This window comes from Canis lupus, chromosome 5 (assembly GCF_011100685.1).
Source record: "Canis lupus familiaris isolate Mischka breed German Shepherd chromosome 5, alternate assembly UU_Cfam_GSD_1.0, whole genome shotgun sequence".
Taxonomy (NCBI): Eukaryota; Metazoa; Chordata; class Mammalia; order Carnivora; family Canidae; genus Canis; species Canis lupus.
Genome location: NC_049226.1, coordinates 62,563,333 through 62,583,339, shown reverse-complemented (window position 1 = coordinate 62,583,339; position 20,007 = coordinate 62,563,333). Strand labels below are relative to the sequence as shown.

The window sequence follows — 20,007 nt, the reverse complement described above, 5'->3', positions numbered from 1 at the left end:
CTTGAACTGCAAATTGTTCCTTAGGATGTAGTCTCTTTCAGTTGGATCACCCTAATTTTTTTAGAAAAGATGTTATTTTAAAGATTTTATTTTTATTTATTTATTCATGAGAGACACACAGAGAAAGGCAGAGGCATAGGCAGAAGGAGAAACAGGCTCCATGCAGGGAGTCCGATGTGAGATTCCATCCTTGGACTCTGGGATCATGTCCTGAGCCGAAGGCCCATGCTCTCAACCGCTGAGCTACCCACGCATCCCAAATAAAATACTTAAAAAAAAAAAATTAAAAATTTTGTCATTTAATTATGAAATGAGCTTATCTTTTTCATGTATAAGTTTCCAGATACTGATAGAGATTACTTGATACAGTGACCTGTTTTACAGATTATTAGTTATGTAATAGTCTCACATATCAATTAGTCATGTAATCAGTCTCATATCAATTTGGATCAATTTGGTTTGGCATTGTAGCTTTTTAAACAAAAAGAGGTGACTTTTTAATCTATTTTTTAAATTGATTTTATTTATTTGAATGAGAGAGAGCATGCACACATAAACAGTGGGGAGCGGCAGAGGGAGAGGTAGAAGCAGACTCCCTGCTGAGTAGGGAACCCCATGTGGGACTCAATCCCAGGACCCTGAGATCATGACCTGAGCTGAAGGCAGATGCTTAATTGACTGAACCACCCAGGTGCCCCTGACTTTTTCTTTCTTTCTTTTTTTAAAGATTTATTTATTTATTTATGATAGAGCGAGCGAGTGAGAGAGAGAGAGAGGCAGAGACACAGGAGGAGGGAGAAGCAGGCTCCATGCCGGGAGCCCAACATGGGACTCCATCCTGGGACTCCAGGATTGCGCCCTGAGCCAAAGGCAGGCACTAAACCCTGAGCCACCCAGGGATCCCCTGACTTTTTATTTCTTAACAAGGCATTAATAAGTAAATGTGCTAATGCCACCTATTAGGTTTAAGGATCTTTTTCACACTACCTTATTCCGCGTTGCAACTTTCCTCAGGCCAACAGATTTGAGTCTGCCTTCAAGACTGCCAGGAAGCGTTTAGGCCCAGGGATACCAGAAGTTGTTCTCCACATCCCAGTATAGTCCTTTCTTCCCTTGTCTAAGAGAGTTACATCCATTGTATATTTGCAGATGATTCTTTTCCTGAATGTAACTTTGTAGTGAGAAATGAAAGAGGATAGATTTTCCTTTTCTGGAAAGCTTTTTTGTATACAAGTTAATAGCTACTTTAAGTCTCTGAGTTAGAAGGTTCATAGTTATGATGATTTTGTGGATTATGAAAGTATGTGTAAAGCTTTATTTGTTTGTTTATTTATTTTTAAATAAGCATTTTTAAAAAAAAATTATTTATTCAGAGAGAGAGAGAGACTGAGAGGCAGAGACACAGGCAGAGAGAGAAGCGGGCTCCATGCAGGGAGCCTGACGCGGGACTCGATCCTAGGTCTCCAGGATCAGACCCCGGGCTGCAGGCGGCGCTAAACCGCTGCGCCACCGGAGGTGCCTTTAAAGCTTTTTTTTAAAAAAAAGATTTTATTTGTTCATGAGAGACACACACAGAGACAGAGACACAGGCAGAGGGAGAAGCAGGCTCCATGCAGGGAGCCCGATGTGGGACTTTATCCTGGTATTCCGGGATCATGCCCTGAGCCAAAGGCAGATGCTCAATTGCTGAGCCAGCCAGGTGTCCCACGTAAAGCTTTTTTAAGAAAGGAGATGTTGCCATTTCTTTACAGAGGAGCCATGAGAATTTACTGCCCTTGAAGCTAACTTATTATAAAGTAGGTGCCAGTGGAATGAAGGAGTAAAGAGGGCTTGGCATGGACAATTTTGGATACTGCAGCCCAGTGGAGATTGAGATGTATGCAGGACCAGACCATCGTATGCACCACATTTTAGTCCCATGAACTCTAAGGAAGTGAAAGTCCTAAGTTAGGAAGTGACTCATTCGTGTTGAAGTCAGTATAGCTTGGTATGACAGTGTTATGAGATTTAGAAGATAAGGCTTTCTATAGGAGGTGATAGGGAAGAAGAGGGCCTATCCACTGTGATTTGTATGCAGGTTGAGTGAGACAGGTGAATAATTGATACCTAGAGATTTGAGATACTTGTACTGGGTACATTAGGGATTGGGACACAGAAATTAAGTTTGTTTAATTTGCAAATTTGTGTTGTTCCAAAATTGTGCAAGTTGGAACTGGAGTTTTTTTATCTTGGGAATATTTTTACTTGAATACCAAATTAGGGATATAAAGACAAATATCTACCAAACTAGGAGAGTTCTCTTGTTCCTTAAGATGATTGGCATGTTAATGGACGTTGTCTGAATGTTAAGTAGAGTTATATAGCATCCTGGACCCCGGAATAAAGTAGAAAGTCCAGTCAGCAGTTTATTCTTGAGCTGCTTTTGTACATGGATTCAGAGATTGAATCTTTGTTGTTGAGTCTATATCTGAGTAGAGAATTCAGTTGGGACATTCTGGATGCCTAGATAATTGGCATTCATATTTCTTCTTTTTCTGGAATGATTTTGGGCTACAGAAATCCCGACGTTTTTCCAGAAAGTTTCTTGGAAAGAGGTGTTCTTGGTGAGGGCTTTCTTTATGATCTATCTCTTAGTGCGTCAGCTAGTGCCTATGGTGGTACTGGAGTGTCCACTGGATGGATGGCTCCAGATTTCTGTCCTTTTCTTTTTCTTGGCTCTGCATATGTTACATAAGGCAGTAGAGGAATCTGCTTGTATTTTTAAGCATTTGAGTTATCCTGAGATACACTCATTATGAAGGGTCATGAGGAGGGATAAAACAAATGGCATTTTGAATGTGGGTATTATGTTCATTATCCCTTGAAAATTTGATTGACTGCAGATGCCTTTAGTTCTCAGTAAATAATACATAGAGGATCTTATCCTAAGCTTTATAATCATCTTGGGTTGCCCTGTGGGGTGTGTTAAAGTCCATTTATAGCCAGCCACTGCTTCCCTTAAAATCATTGCTTCTTTAAAAAAAAAAAAAGGTATCTTAACCTGCCATTTTAAAGAGCAGCCCTTTAGACTACAGTTGTTGAGAGCATCAGAAATAATTATCCAACCATTGCCATTCCCTTAAAATCATTGCTTCTTTAAAAAAAAAAAAAAGGTATCTTAACCTGCCATTTTAAAGAGCAGCCCTTTAGACTACAGTTGTTGAGAGCATCAGAAATAATTATCCAACCATTGCCATGTCAAATATAATTTAAGAAAGTGCTCTTATTCCCTTGAGGAAAGTGTAGTTTGGTTTATTGCATCCCACCTCTGATTGGATGCCTTGGTTTTTATTTATAATTAGAAAATAAAGCATGTTTAGGTTGAAGTTTAATAGTAAGTTATCCACAACAGATTAGATTTCTTTCTGTTTCTTGGCTTAGGTGGAAAGGTGATTATAATAGCATGTTCAAGCTAGTCTTCTTTTACATCTTTCATTTATTTCCTCACAAATTATTTACTGAAAATAAAGAAGCACTTGGCAAAGTCATTTCTCTTTGTGAAGACATGGGACCATCTCTCTGAATAAGACATTCAAGATTTTGTCTTGTGTAGCTGCAATCAAATAATTCCCTTAATTGAAATTTCCTCATCAACATATGGTTAATCCCATGGGATTTCTCTCTCGTCTTCAGGCACCCTGGAAGCAATAATTGAGGCTTTATCAGGTTCTTTAAATTATCAGAAAAGTGGTCAGTAAGAACCCAAGGGCTGTCTCTCTAGCTTAAAATTAATTGTACTTTTATAATACATCATTGAAAATTTTTTTTCTATTAAAGATATGTGTTTTGTCATTTGTTTATTTATGCAATGGCTTTATAGGCCCTGTCTTTGTTCCCTTAATGGTAAATACCATTGTTTTAAAATTTCTTTTTCTTTTAAAGACTGTGTGTATATCGAGAGTCGGAGGCCAAACACGCCGTATTTCATCTGTAGCATTCAAGACTTCAAACTGGTAAGCATTTTTTAATGTGCTTTTGATTTTCCTCTGTGCCTTCTCTCTTTCCAGTTCCATTGGCTGTCTCTCTTGATTGTTTCTTCGTGATTCTGGACTTGATAACCAGGTCATCTCTGAATACTGACTGCCTGGCAGCCATAGCATGTGTAAGGCAGTTACCAGTTCTATCTTTTTGGTTTTGTAACACTTGCAGTTTTAAAGCTTGTACTGTGAACAGTGTTCCCAAAGTTTTCATTTCTTGAGTAGCTGTTTTGACAATAATTTTAGAGATTTTCTTGAGTTTCTGAAGTAGTTTGTTTCTTCTCAGCCATTTTGAAGACCCTGAAGTAAATTTGGGAATTGGTGGTGAGTTGGGAAAAAAGAATATAAATGCAGCAGAGACTAGTTTTTGGTGGCAGCTATTCATTTCTTTAGAGGTTTTAGTGAGTATGGAGTGTATCTGGGGGTCATCTGGTGGTGGAGGTTGGGGAAGGACTCTGGCATGGGGATGGCATGTCTATAGTACTTTCTCATTACAAACCTTCCCCAAGTTTAGAGGTGCTGATATGACCCATTAGCCAGTCTCTAGGTTTTAGACTAATGGTTCCCATACTTGGGGCTTTGGATCCCTGGATATCTATAGAGATTTTACAAAGGACTGAAAATAAACATTCTCAGTTGAAAATATGCCTCACATGTGTTTGTACAACTACTTTTCAAATATATTAATATGCTGGTGTGATTTTTAAAAATCACTTTTTTTAATAACAATACAGAGATAAGAATCAGTGTATTATGTATTTTCCTCAAACAACTGATACATGAAATACTAGCAGAGTATTATCATTGGGGGATTTTTTGAAACATTAAAAAGGGATCCTTGTACTTGAAGGTTGTGAACCACTCACTATCTACCTTCTTAGGTATAGAGAAATCCTAATTCTGTAGCTCTGTAGAGGTATGTTTCAGTATCTGTGAATGCTGTTATTTCCAAAACTTTTTGTAACTTGACAGTATTTATATTCTCACACTTTGTATGTGATACTTCAGTCTAAAGAAAGGTAATGTAGTGTGGAGAGATATTTAACACTGTGTCTCCTTTGTTTCTTAATATTTTTGATGACCCCAAATACCCAATTAGTAAATTCCAACTTAGCTGGTAAAAAATTGCATGTCATTTATTTTTTATTAAAGTTTTGTTGCATAAGTAACACATGCTTACTGTTTAAAAAAAAAAAAGTCAAATATGCCCTTTACTTCTAAGATTTATTTCTTCTTGGTAGGCTTCTTTTAACTTCCCTGCTTGTTTTATAAGGAGGCCTTGCAGTTCAATTTTGTAAATCAAATGCTTTCTATTCAGATTTTATGTCAATATCAAGTTTTACCATTTTTTGAGGTCTTTGCTATTTATTCTATTATTTCCTTCCAAAGATTTTTTTTTGTGCAGATGCTGTATTGACATCTGAAAATCTGGGCAGTGGTCTCATTTCCTGATGATTTTTCTTTTGCTTGTGGCCATTGCTGCTGCTCTGTCCCTGCTCATCCTCTTTGTGTGTGATTTTTTTTAAACCAAATGTAATACCAGTACACCATGGGAAAGATATAGTTGTGAAATAAAATTACAAAGTTTTTTTTTAACTTATTAGATTCAGACCCCATTTTTTTTTTTTTTTTTTTTTACAATTTTAGCACATTAGCAGGTGCCTTCATGTTTGAACAGAGTCTCTTATGAAATGCTGATTACAATCTGATAGTTGCTGTTTGGGGCAGAGGTTCCTGCTGAGTTACAGTAATTGCTCAGAGTATTAACAGCAATAAAAGCTGAAGCTTCTGTTGTTAGTATGGGTCTGGTACAACACATTAAAGCTGTCTGCAAAAACAGTATGGGAAATGGGCACAGTATGTAAGTTGCACACTGCTGTGCCTCATGTTTTTCTTTGAGTTCTGTGTTCAGCACATACTCATAGTTGTGCAAGAATAACTGAGATGATAAAATACTTATTCCTAGAAGGAACGTCGTTATTGTGTGGATATCCACTTTCTTCTTCCCTTGGTTTGCAATTCTATTATGAAAAGATAATGTAATAGATGAGAATAATCATAGCTCTTTTTTCCTTCAGCTTATCCAGGCTATAAGGGGAAAAGATGAAAAGAAGGAAATATGCTTTGTTTCTCTGCAAGATTTTAAAAAGAAGAAATTGGAGTTGGTTTTGCCCACAGAAAATACCATGCATGGCAAGTGGAGCACTGGAAAACAAAAACCTAATAGCTTTGAAATGTTGATTAATTATGTATTTTATCTTTTTAAGCTTTTTTTGTTTGGGGTTGTAACTAAAGGATGTGTTCTTTTGTTTATACCATGAATTAGAATGAACTCTTTTACCATGATGACTTTTTGAACATATGTTATATTTGGGACTGTTAAAAGAACTGGGAAATGCCCTTATGGTACATATTAGGTAAGATTACAGTGTTAGACACAATGGAAGTTAAGGAACTAAGAAGTGGTCATAAGGAAATATCTATGACCAGTAACCAAAACTAGCATAATGCCAATTTGTTGAAGTGAGGACTCTGGGTAACATTTCAGGGACTAGTTCTGTGAGAGATAAGCAAGGTCTTAGGATTGTATGTGGGGACCTGGGTTGTCTTCTAGGCTCTGTTACTATATCCCATAGAGCCGGGAGTCTGTGATATGGAACATAGTTGTCTCTATGTGCAGGATTACATTAAACCTGGCAAACTGTTAAACAGTGTCCCCTTTCAGTCTCAAATGTGTTCTATGGTCATCTTGCCTATGGGGATGGTATCCATGGTTTCTGCTTTGTTAACATTTAACCATCAAAATGCATAAGGCTACTACCACCCTATATTGGTAGATCTATTTAGAGCCCCCACTTTCACAGGGATAGGTGGAAGCTATTGACAGTGCAAAGTAATTGAGTTCTTAGCAGAACTGAGGCTACTTTTGAAAGTAGCATTTTCAAGGGAAGCAAATTATGTGTTCTGTTAGGAAGCTTTCATCCTCTTGGGGAGTGTTAATTTGGTTGGGCTTATTTATAGACTAGGAGACCAAACTGGATTTGTTTGACTATAATGACAGAAATTTCTATGAAACAAGTAGTCAAAGCAGCGGCTTGAGACAGTAGAGGTAAGGTGGAATTATGGTTAGTGTATGCTTAGAAGTAGGAATAGGCTGGGATCAAATAAGGCAGCTTTGCACTTTAGGCTTCTTGAACTAATATATATAATAAGGCAGCTGGCAAAATCTTTAGTTCTTTGAAAGAATAGTAATATGGAATGGCAATCTATGATCTTTGTGGCCTTGCTTGAAAAGATTGAGAGACTGAAGCAGTTAGCTGAGGGGCAAAGCCAGAAGGATGAATCAAGAGTCGCCTCAATGCAGTGAGGGTTGGCAGGTGTAAACAGGTCACAAGCAAGCTGACATGATAGGACAGGAAGGCAGGGAGAACAGAGGATCCAAGCAACTGTGCAGAGAGCAATAGAAGGCCAATGGGAACGAGCGTGCCTTCCCCCTGAGCTCTTGGGAGGCCTTAGCTAGTAAAGGCTTCTTGTCTTAGGCCAGCTTGAGTGGGTCTCCATTAATTAACTGAAAGAGCCTGGGATAACATCTTCAACTCTTCCTTTGACTGCACTCCCTTAGCTTTCCTAGGTCATGTGTGACCTAGTTTGCTTTCAGAGTTTGTTCCTGAGTGAGTCGGTAGCACCAAGGAGCATGATAATACTGAGTGCAGTGAGGAATGTTTTTTTAGTTGTGATTGGTGCCTTTGATGGGCATTTAGCAGAAGCCTACTCTGTGTGCTTCGGTGGGTGCAGTGCCTTGAAGGAGACTGTAGTCTTTGAGAGAAAGTTCTTCCCTCAGTGACCTTAGAATTGGACAGGCAGCTGTGGCAGCCCTGGATGCCAGTCCTCTCTGGAGAGCACTGTGAGTAGGATTAATGTGAAGGAATCTGTTTGCCTTTGGTCCCCAAAGAAAGATTTCCTTCTTGCTTTTACTAAAAAACAATAAAATTCCATTTTTATAGAAATCCAGGTCTTTAGCATAATAGAGTTAACTTGCTATCTAGAAATAATTGTAAGTTCTGAAAATGCTTCACAAGATTGTTTAGTAATTTTCTTGCAATAGAACACCGAGGAGTACCTGGTCTGGCTCCGATAGACCATATTTAATTCTTCACTCACAGATAAGTAATTGAAGCCATTCCTTTTAATATTCTACGTAGGCATTCTGTGTGGATTCCTAATGAGTTCCTATCATTCATACAATAGAAAAAAAGTAGAGTTTTGGTTTCCTAGAGTTATATACTTATCGATTCTTTAACTGTTGTATGAAATGAATTTCCAGGTAGCATATGCAATTATTACAAATATTATTTTGAGCAAATACCATTGATTCACCTTGACTCCTGTTTGGTTTATTGCAAGTGGAAAAATTGTCCTTGACATTAAACCTGGTTTAGAGATTCCCTGAAGTTGGGGATATGTCATTAGGGATATTGTGGTATTTTTAATCTACTGTTTAGGGCTCATTGAGTTGTTATGACTCTGCATGATGAGTGTGCTTTTGTATCATTTATGTCCCTGACGGCATCCATTCTAAGTGTCCATTGTGAATGTGGGGTAGCTGAGGCTACATAGCACTAGTTACCTTGGAGAAGGCTCATCTCCAAAACTGCTATGAATGTGGGGGCCATGTCATTCAAGCTTTAACACCATCTTTGTTTTGTTGCCATATGTGAGCAGTCGGGGGAGGAACATTTGGAATTTCTGATTTCTGGTCTGTATCTATAATCCTTCACTAAAACTTGATTGCCACAGTACAATAGAGGGGCTGCAGAGAAATTAGCTTCAGCACAGCTTCCACGCATCATTGATGTTGCCCTCTCTACACCACATCAAGTTTCTTAGAAGTAGATTAAAAGCAAGAAGCTGCTTTTCTGTCTTTAAAATGAAAACCTACTGAGGATAAGTAATTTTATCTTTTCATTTTTGTTAGAGACCTAAACCTAGATACTGATGGAGGATACAGGATACTTATTTAACATGCACTCTGTGCACATATCTATGTATACACACAATGAGTTTGTCATTTATGCATCATATGCCACAATTACTTAATTCCACCTTAGCTGCTATGACCACTTAGCACAGAATGTATGGTGTATAGATAATCAAGAAGTGGGCATTCATTTTAATGTTAGGTAAATCTTGTATTAAAAAACTTTTCCGGGGGTAGGACGGGAGGTCTACATTAGTGTGAGTGTGGCTAATTCAGAATTTGAGGTGTTAACTTGGGGACTGAGAGGAGGGATGGTAGAGTGCATATGTTGGGAGTTTGACTTTGACATCAGCTGGTCTGTTCTTCAATTGCTTTTATGACCTTGGGCAAGACACTTAACCCTCTTAACCTTGTTTTATACCTATGAGGCTGGGGTATAAATAAAGCACCTCCTTGTAGGTAGGTGGTTTTTAGATGAAAAGATCAAGCCTACAGAGTGGGTATATAGTGCTTGGGCCATGGAATGACATGGTTGTGATATTGATGTTTCATTGGTGTTCTGGACACCATGCCTGTGTTATTCATTGATGTATACTGTGTGCTTAGCTCATTGCCTGGCCCATATAAGATCCACAATAAATGTTTATTGAATATTGAATAAAACAATATTTTAGTGGAAAAATTCATTGCATAAGGTTTAAAAAAAAACTTTAGTAGTAATTTGATATGGTGCATTAACTACAAATTAACCTGTTTATTAAACAAACCAAAAGGACTTGTTTCTTTACCTTTAGTTTACAATGTGTAGTATTTTGGTTAGCTTGCAGTGTGTAGTATTTTATATTTAAATAATTATTCTTTAAATACATTAAAACTTCATTTCTTATTTCCTTCAGGAAATTTACATGAGTGTAGCCAAAGTCCCAAAGTCATAACATTTAATTTTAAGGCATTAAAACCTATTTTGAATTTTCAATAGTACTGACTTTTAGCAAAGATAAATGAGGGCTTGGTCTACAGGTAAACATTCCTGAGAAGGCCACGCTGCTAGGAAGAATGCCTTATGATGTGATGGTTCATTTTTGTGTGAAAAGTGGCTTTTTTCTCATCTTCTTAGAGTTCCTCAAGTTAGGCCTGCCGAAGTGAGCATTACCTTCCATACTTCCTTTTTCTCATAATTCATTCCCTACGAAAAGGTCAGTACCATGCTTTTACAGCCTTGTGACTTGGAGTGTTGGATACTGAAGTGAAGCCCATGAAGTTTATTATCAACTCTTTGTAGTCTGTAATCAGGTGTTACTTAGAGACATGCTGGAATGTACAGCTGAAATCATTCTTCCAACAGAATTGTTCCTTTCTGCTAGTTTAGTTGTTCTCACCTGCTAACAGTGTGTCACTGTTATACCACTCTTCTGATTTCTAAGTCAAGAAAAGGTGCACATTCTTGATTTGGTGCTAGAGTATTCTTTTGGCAGCCACATCTTTTTTTCTCCCTTCATTTTAAGTAAAGGCCATGGTTGCTTAGTTGCTATCTATAAGCATGATAATAAACTATAATGGGGTACTGGACTTACTCCATGCTATTTGTTTGGAGTAAGCCATCAATAATAAATGTATGTACAGAAACTAAATGTCCTTTTCACATGTAAATTTGAAGTTTATAATTTTATTTAATCCTTTACAAAGCAAGAGGGGGTGAAATCCTTAGCCCCAAGTTTAATGGACAAGGTGGTGTTTAGATACTCCTCCTGCCAGTTATGGGGCAATCATGTTGAAAGTTATTGTGAATCACCATTGCCTTTTTGCATGATACGAATGTCAACTTATAAATGGAGGGGATGGTATTCATGTAAGTGAAAAATCACAGTGAGGCTTTGGGAATAAATAATCTAAGAGCATCTTATTGGCCCCATTTACTCAGCTTCTCAGCAGGCTGTTTTCACTCATGACTGACAGTCATTATAGGCCACGTGGGATTTAAAGTTTTAATGGTTCACAATTACTGTGAAGTTGGGTAATTCATTTCCTCCTGGTTTATTTGGATTTTAGAACTAAGAAAGCACTGAAAGAGTTTTGCTTAATTATACTGTTGTATGAAATACGTGTCAAAAATGTTATTTATCAAGCCTATTCTATGAGAAATGTTTTCAGTGTGGAAAACTAGGCATTCTCATCTTTCTAAAAAAGAAGCCTAAGAAAGTTTGAGACAATTTAGTATTTGCAGAGAGCTGCTATGCAAGAATATTGGTAAAATCTTACTATTCAAACTTGATTCCCTAGAACGGGCATTTGTAATTTGTATGTATATGTGGATGTTTGTGTTTAAGAACTGACTCAGAATAGTCCAAGTAAAACTCATTAGAAGAATTGAAAGAAAATCAGAAACAGATACTGTCCATGTTTTCTGATTCATAAATAAGAACAGTGATATGCTTTGAAATGAATTTTTTAATATTTAAAATACCTTAAAAATTACTTGAACTGCATATTTAAAATAATGCCAACATGCTTTGAAATGCTTTATTTGATGTCTTCTTCATTTAAGACTCTTGATTTGAATGAATAAGGATTTGAGTGATCTGTTTGATGAATTCTTAGTGCAAAATATTAACCAGCAATTCCTTTTTATTGGGTGATTATGGTAAAAAAATATCAAGTATCTTGTACATTCTAGTGCACAATTGACTCTTTGATTTGGAATCTGCAGTGCTGGTACGGGAAGGTGGGGTGTGTGGTGGTGAAGGTTATGCTGCTGACAACACTTAGTGTCATTGTGTGTTGTCCCCGAGGCAGTGGGAGTCAGAGACCTGGCCACACAGGAAGTGTCCTGTGTAGTACCAAGTGTATACTCTAGAGGGTGATCTGTACAGAGTATCCTCTTACTTTCTTGTGATTCATGTTTTTGTTTATTTTAAAAGAGACATAGAAAAATAAGTAGTTAATGGAGGATATTAAAATCTTGGATCACAGGAAGTTGGTAGTGATTCAAAAGGAACTAAATGTAACAAGGCTCCCTAAAAATGGTTTAATATTAAAAAGTTTGCTTATCTGTTATTTTTAAAGAACTTTATGAATGGAGATTCTTAAATAAGTATCTGGATTTTATGGAGTTTTTATTAGTTCATTTAAAACCACGTGAAATTGGATTGGTTAGTTTTTTGGAAGTGTTATGTACTCTAGAATATTTGAAAGGGAACACAAACTGTTGAGTTTTTTTTTTTTTTAATGCTTACAAGGGATGGTACTGGCCTTCAAAAGTTGCTCTCTGATCTGCTGCTGCTTTTAAATGTTTTCAAAGTTCAAAAGAAAAGTAATACAGACATGTGATACATACCAGAGAACTGGTTTTGCCTCTAAAAGAAATACTTTCTCTTTTAAGCTTTATGTTTTGTACCTGTTCAGGTGGGCATTATGAGAAAATGCTAATTTGAATGGTGTCTTTCTTTCCCTCTGGTATTAAGCCTTTGTCTTTTACCTTGCCTTTAGCTTTACAAAATTAAACTGGGACTTTGAGAAATTGATAGGGTCTTTCTTTGACCCCCCCAATGCCTTGAATATTTTCTTATTAAAGTATCTGTCTTATGCCTCTAGCATCTCACATTGGAAACTGTTCTGAAAGTTCAGCTTGTCCACTTGTGGTTCATTTTACAGTTGTGTTTATCTGATACCATTGCTTTTTTGTTTTTATTCTAAGCAAAGCATGCCACTGTCACTGTGCTTTGGCACTGTGTCGCATCTTAACTTGGTTATTTTGGGGGCACACACCATACTGCTTTACAACAGGACCCAGTTTATAGTGTGGAGCCAGAAGGGTTGTAAGTTTGTTCCTGCTGAAATAAAGAATCAGCTCTGATTGAAACAGAGAGGCTAACTTCAGCAGTAGAACAAATTATCTGAGAGGCCATCTGCTAAAGGATGGTGCACATACCTGCTTGTGTGCTGCGTGCCCCTAGTAACCAGGGCCGGAGGGGACGTTGGGCATGCTAACTGAAAGCTCTTTTCTTTTTTAGGTCCACAACTCCCAGGCCTGCTGCAGATCTCCAACTCCTGCTTTGTGTGACCCCCCAGCATGCTCTCTGCCGGTGGCATCACAGCCACCACAACATCTTTCTGAAGCCGGGAGAGGGCCTGTAGGGGTAAGGAGAATCCCGTTTTTAAAAGCTATCAATATTTTATATCCCATAGGGTATAAAATAGGAATATTACCTCCCTCCCCAGAGCCCCTTTAAAAATGTGCTGTATTGTATGTGTTTTTAAAGGAGTAACAAGTACATGCACAGAGGAAGCAAAATACGGGACTTACCTTACCCCTCTAGGACAGTTCCAGAAGTCAGTGGGGTTTGGTGGTATAGGGTATTTGGGTGCCAGCAGAGAGCATGCTGGGCCGCTGCAAGGAGCAGGAGCTGGCAATCAGCAGCGAGTATGGATGTTGGCAACTGAAATGGGGAAAAAAGGGGGTAAGTTTGAGTCCAAGTGTGGAATGTGCACCTCCCCAGCATCATTGGGACTCATGGCCCATGAATCTAAACATTTTGGATGCTGTCCTTTCAGGTGACGTTTTGTGTAGAGTATTGCTCAGGAGTAGCTAGGCTTTTCTGCCATGCCAGATGTAGAATTAAACCCTTCTAAAGGGTTGAGTAAGGATGTAGATCTAGTGCTCTCAGCTGTGCCCTGGTAATGTCTCTGTTACCTGGTGGTAATGATGTGTGTGAGGTGAAGCAAGATGAAGTGTCTGTGGTGTTTTACCCCTAAACACAGGGCCTGGTGTTAGTGATCCGTGTGGGTTATTTGTGTCATGTATCTCACCTTTTATGAAAGTTGTATATATACCTTTCTTTTTTCCCCCTTCATAAGGATTTAATGATAACATTTTCAGAAAGACAGGTGTTTCTTGTTCTGATTGACTGCTGTTAATCACTAAAGAAGTTGAAGACCTTTCATCTGACCGTGGGGTTCAAATGTATACTCAATTAGAAAATAACACCAGAGAATAGCCATCATGTATGCATGTGCATATTACAAGATACTGGCAATATATAATGAATTGTTCATTTGCAGTGTAGAAAAACAGTATCTTGAAAATAGAAAAAGAGAGTGCTGCAAATCGGCTCTATCACTTGGGAAAGTTTTGTGAAGGTAGGCAGATTTTGAGGAGGTGGATTTGGTTTTGGTACGTCAATGACATGTGGACAGGCAGGCTGGATGAGCCTTCCAGGTGTACATGTCTGCCTGTCCCTGTAAGCCACGTAGGCAGTGAGCCTGGTGAAGCTGGGAGTTGAGAGAAGACCGCAGGACATCAACGGAGAGCACAGGTTAGTGGGTCATGGGAGCAGTGTTGTAAAGGTGAGATGAGGGAAGATTTTATGTGATGGCGGAAGAGAGAATCCTTCATAGGCTTTTTTATTCCAGGCAAGCTGATTTGCAAATGCCTGCTTATTAAGAAGATTGATTGGGTAGCAGTGTGGAGTCAGGGCTGACTGCGGAAGCTGCAGTTAGGTGGCTGTCACCCATGCATAAAGTGAGGAGGGCCAGGACAATGGAGATATAGGATATTAATAATCATAACAAAACTAGGAATAATCGTCATAACACTTTAATGTTAAAATAGTTGCTGGTGTGATTTATCAAGAATTAGACCAGAAAAAAGGTTCACATTGTGAAATCCTTAGAATTCTTGATATAATAACTGTTCACAATGGAAGATAAAACCCAATGTGGTAGATAAAAGTCTAATTTTAATCCCTAAGAGATATACTGACCTCATTAAGGGACAGATTAGCAAAGTCCCACCTTTACTACCTCCTTCGAAAACTTCAGCCTTTACTAGTGCCATCTTATTTCTGTATGTCTCTGAGAAATGATTTTATCTTTTAGGCTTGTATTTTCTCATTTTATTCTCCTTTTAGTGTGAATGTCATTGTTAGACTATTTCATTTACCACAATATTCACTAATTAGGATTGTTGAATGGGTTTAAAATTTTGCCTAAAATAACATTGCCTTTAGTAAACTTTTTGTGTTAGCATTAGTGATGACCAGTATTTATTTATTTTAGCAGTAAAAGTATTGCATTCACTGGGCATTTAAATAAGTTCATGATTGGTGGCATACTCAGATACCATCATATATAGGTTTGTGAAGATTTGTAGTAAGATAATGAATCTTCTCTGAGTCAAGATGATGCTGCATAAAGCAAACTGTATTGATTGTTCTTTAACAACGCTTCATGCTGCCAAAGTCGTTTGAACTGGATCTGAATTGGATCCAGTTGGCAGAGCTACCGCCCATGTGTGGAGCTCTCATAAATTCTGCAGGCACACAGATCTAATACAGTGCAATGAGAGAGCTGCTGGGAGAAAAAAATTGATTACAGGGTTGCAGACAATATCATTAACAGTTTTTGCCATGATACACCAGATGTCTTCCCTAATAGACTATTTTTGTTAATTTAGTTTTTATAGGGTAGTGCTGACTGCATCATAATGTAACTTTCTTCGTATATTCAGGTATATGTGATCTGTGTTTCTACACTACTGATGACATCAACTCATTTGTTAAAATTTTATAAAATTAAGTCTCACTGTTCATATTTAAAATATTTGTGCTGGAAAGGCAGCCTTTGTACTTACTACGGAAAATCTAATAGCTTGGATTTTTTTTTTCTTTTTTTTTTAAAGCAAAAAGTACTGTGTTTACTGGCGGTTCAGGGCTAGTGAGGGAAGTGAGAAGGGGAAGAAAACATTGCCCAGATTCTCCCTAGACCAGGCAGAGATGATCCTCTCTGCCTCCAGTGGCTCCCATAGTGGGTGGTTCCAATGGCAGTACAGAGACTGAATCCAAAGCTGAAAGGTACAGGTATTTAAAGGAAACTTAAAATGCACGTTCATTTTTGTTGTCATGGATGCAGTTCTGCAGGCTGGAATTCTTGTTGGGGCACCTAACCCCTTCCTCACTAGGAGATCAAGGATTAGAATAATTTGTTATTTAGTCTTTTTATTCTGTAGTCCCATCTTTTTGCATGTTTTAAGAACTCTGCTGAGTGACTAACACAGATAGATAAGACAGGACGTAATAGTGGGTTGAACTATTTTATTTACGTCATTTTTTTTTTTGAACTACTAATTTTGTTTTTGGTGCGTTAGAGAACATGTTTTTCTTATGATGCATTCCTTTGTAACAAGAGACACATTAACCTTCTTAACACTTAGTTTTCTCACTAATAAAATGGCACAGCACTATGCTCTACCTCAAGGGTTGTTGCAAAGCATAATAATTCATTGAATTGCTTAGCATGGTAAGCATATAATAAACATTTATTAAGGATTATCTGTTGCCACATAGTTTTTCATTATACAAATTCAGGTTTTAAATAATTTATTAGTGTTGTAGACATTCTTGATCTGGGGTCCATAGGCCCCTACGACTACTTGAGTTTAAGAGTCTATGAACTTCTGAAATTGATTGCAGAGTCTTATATGTATATGAATTTTTCTGGAGAGAATTTTTTCTTTTCAATCATGGATGCTAATCAGTAGATTCCTAAAATATTTTTTAAAATTTTAAATTAGGGCAGCCTGGGTGGCTCAGTGGTTTAGCACCGCCTTCAGCCCAGGGCCTGATCCTAGAGACCTGGGATTAAGTTCCACTTTGGGCTCCCTGCATGGAGCCTGCTTCTCCCTCTGCCTCTCTCTCTCTCTCTCTCTCTGTGTGTGTGTGTGTGTGTGTGTGTCTGTCATGAATAAATAAATCAAATCTTTAAAAAAATATATTTTTTAAATTAAAATTAGGAACTGTGGCTCTATACAGTCTTTGCAGTGGGTTATTTAAAATCTCAGATCAGCTAGCTGTATGTTAAGGAAGTAAACTAACATTGAGCATTTCCTTTGTGCCCAGGCATTGTGCTATTCTTTACACATAGTTTACTTTGTGATATTTATTTCATTTTGCAGATGAGAAAATTTGGGGTTTACAATTGTATAAAATCTTGCCTTGAGTGAATGTCAGGACTGAGGTTTACTGAGGAGCTCACCCTGGCCTTGTGTAGTCTCTGTTGCTTTCATGGCTGGCTTCTGTACATCCTGGATGGTCCCTGCAGTGATACCCACCTTTGTCTCCACTTTACTTGAAGAGTTCCCTGAGCTGGCATGCTGCTCACTTGCTTTGGTAGAGCAGACGGCTTCTGCCGTTGAGAGTGTCCCAGGCTGGCCCTCACCTTGACTGAATGGACACTGGTGGTAACAGTGGTGTGAGAACCCTTCTTAGTATCATTTTATTTTCCTTTTAGCTCTTGTGGTAGTCCTACTTTTAGTATCATTTCATTAAAAAAAAATGCGTGATAACAAGCACTACTCTTTGAGTTCCCTTTTCATTTATCTTAATGGTATCTACATACATTTGAAAAATAATTCCTGTAGTCTGTTTTGTTTGTTAATCTGTGTGTGTTTGTTTCAGGTAAAACTTCGTGCATGTAAGAAATGGAATTTACATTTCTCTTGGAGTAAATCCACTCCACTGATCTACACAAGCTTGCTCCACTAACAGAGCAGGAAGCTAGGGCCCAGTGGCTTTCCCCAGATATCTGCTTCATGGGGACTGCTTAGGCCAGAATCTGGGTTGCCTGTATCTGGTCAGTGAGTGCTCTTTCCACTGCTCCTTGCTACCTCCTCGACCCATAAGGAATAGGAATGTCTTGCATCCAGCCCTGTGATATGTCATTTACTTTTTTAAAAGATAAGAATGCTTTGCTTAATATCATAGCAGTGTTAAAATTAGTATCTCTTGCCTGTGTAAGTAAGGCATTTATTGTTTTCAAGTGTCATTTCTAAAACTTCTTTTTCATACTTGGGTCTTCAGTATTAATAATTAAAAGTGAACATTTACTATAAAATGCTGTTTTAAATGCTGATTCTGTTTCTTACCTAGTTTGTATAAAGCACTCTAATCCGATTGCTTGTGTAGATAAGCAGGAGTTTCTTAGGATATCCTGCTTTTTCAGCATTTCCTGTGGCTTCCTCAGTTGATATTAAGAATGCTAAAAATACTATTGTCTTTTATATTTGATTGTAATTAAAGGGGTTAAAACAACAAGGTTTAAAAAAATAGCTGATACAAATGCCTAGGATTAATTCAACTACCTGAAATGAAAGGCGATTAATAGCTATTGAATTTTAATGGAGCAAGTCTAAAAATTTCTTAAAATACCCAACCGACCAGTATTAGAATAGTACTCTGTCATCCTTCCAGAGAAATTCCCTCACTTGAAACAGTTGTTTTCATATCCTGCTCTCCCATAAAAGCAAATTTCAGCTGATTTGTTCTTTTTTTTTTTTTCAGTTTTTTTTCAGCTGATTTGTTCTTAAGGGCTGTTTTGCTGTCATGTTCATCTGCTCCTTTTTATTTTTATTTTTTGACAAAAGGGACATTGAGCTACATTTACAGAACATAGGTTTGAATAACCTTATGGTTTTATAAAACTGCCTACTATTTTAAGTAGTCTTTTTGTTACCATAGGTCTATATGAAGGGTGAAGATTACTTGTAGGTTTCATGAGCTGCTTTTCTTTCAGGGATACTACTGCATCACCCTTTATTACTTACATGCACTGTTGGTCTTTTAACCTTGCCTTCTTGGGGCTGTTTTATATTGTTTGAAAAATATCTAAGCAAATATGTGCAGTTCTCAGGTTCTATAAGTTCTCCAGAATTAATTTTACTAATATAAATTGCAAAAGAAATTTCAGCACATGGAAGCAGAACTTGCAGTTTTGTTTAGCTCAACTTTTTCTTAGTGTTACCAGTCATTTTAGGATGTCTTATAGTACTTGGGTGACAGCAGCTTATACAAATACCAAGACCTTCAACAGGGTACCAGATTTTTGTTAGGAACTAGAGTAAAGTTTAAGTAATAACCTAAGGTTAATCAGTCATTTTCAGGATCTATAGAAAATATTATACTAAATTATTATGACTCATGCCTGGGAGTGAGCATTTTCTGTTTTTGTCTTTAATTTCATGTTGTGTGATTAGATTGAATATTGGGTACTTGTCATTTCTTGCTTTTTTGTTTTTTGTTTTTTTTTAAATAGACTTTAGTCTTAGAGCAGCTTTAGTTTCACCAGAAAATTGAGCAGAAAGTGCAAAGATTTCCCAAATACCTCGTGCCTCTCCATGCCCTTTTCTGGCTTGAAGCTTCTTACTTCGTTTTCATGCTGAGTAATATTTCATTGTTTGGATGTACTATAGTTTATCCATTTATCTGTTGAAGGATGTCTTGATTCTTCCAAGTTTTAGCAATTATGAACAAAGCTTCTCTAACTTCTCTGTGCAGGTTTTTGTGTGGATATAAATTTTCAACTCCTTTGGGTAAGTACCAAGGAGCGCTTCTCCTGGATTGTATGGTAAGAATATGTTTAGTTTTTAAAAAAAACAACCAAACTGGGTTCCAGAGTAGCTGTATCCTGTTACATTCCCACCAATGATTGAGAGTTTCTGTTGCTCCACATTCTTGTCAACATTTGGTGTTGTCAGTGTTGTAAATTGTGGCCATTCTGATAAGTCTGTAGGGGTATCTAACTGATGTTTTAATTTGGATTTCTCTGATGACAGACATAAGATACAGAGTTTTTTTGTTTTTGTTTTTTTACACGCTTATTTGCGGTCTGTCTTCTTGGTGAGGTGTCTGTTAAGGTCTCTGGTTCAGTTTTTTTTCTTTTTTAAAGGTTTTATTTATTTATTCATGAGAGACACAGAAAGAGAGGTAGAGCCACAGGCAGAGGGAGGAGAAGCAGGCTCCTTGCAAAGAGCCCGATGTGGACTGAATCCCAGGAATCCGGGATTAGGCCCTGAACCAAAGGTGGATGCTCAACCACTGAACCACCCAGGTGTCCCTCTGGTTCAGTTTTTTAATCAGGTTATTTATTTTCTTATTGTTGAGTGTTAAAGGTTCTTTGCGTATTTTGGACAGCAGTCCTTTGTCATGTGTCTTTTGTAAGTTTTTTTCCCAATCGGAGGCTTAT

At 37.6% G+C, this 20,007-nt stretch overlaps 1 protein-coding gene across 6 annotated transcripts in view; it reads left to right on the top strand.

Moving 5' to 3' along the window:
• The window catches only part of RERE (arginine-glutamic acid dipeptide repeats), a 409,781-nt gene that overhangs the window by 179,102 nt on the left and 210,672 nt on the right, over positions 1–20,007 (top strand). For 5 of the 6 annotated variants that reach the window (XM_038537878.1, XM_038537876.1, XM_038537880.1 and 2 more), the window contains 2 exons: positions 3,922–3,992; positions 13,005–13,130. In XM_038537878.1, coding sequence (XP_038393806.1) covers positions 3,922–3,992; positions 13,005–13,130 — 197 coding nt within the window. The remainder of the gene's footprint in view (positions 1–3,921; positions 3,993–13,004; positions 13,131–20,007) is intronic. The other variant, XM_038537881.1, reaches the window with a different exon arrangement.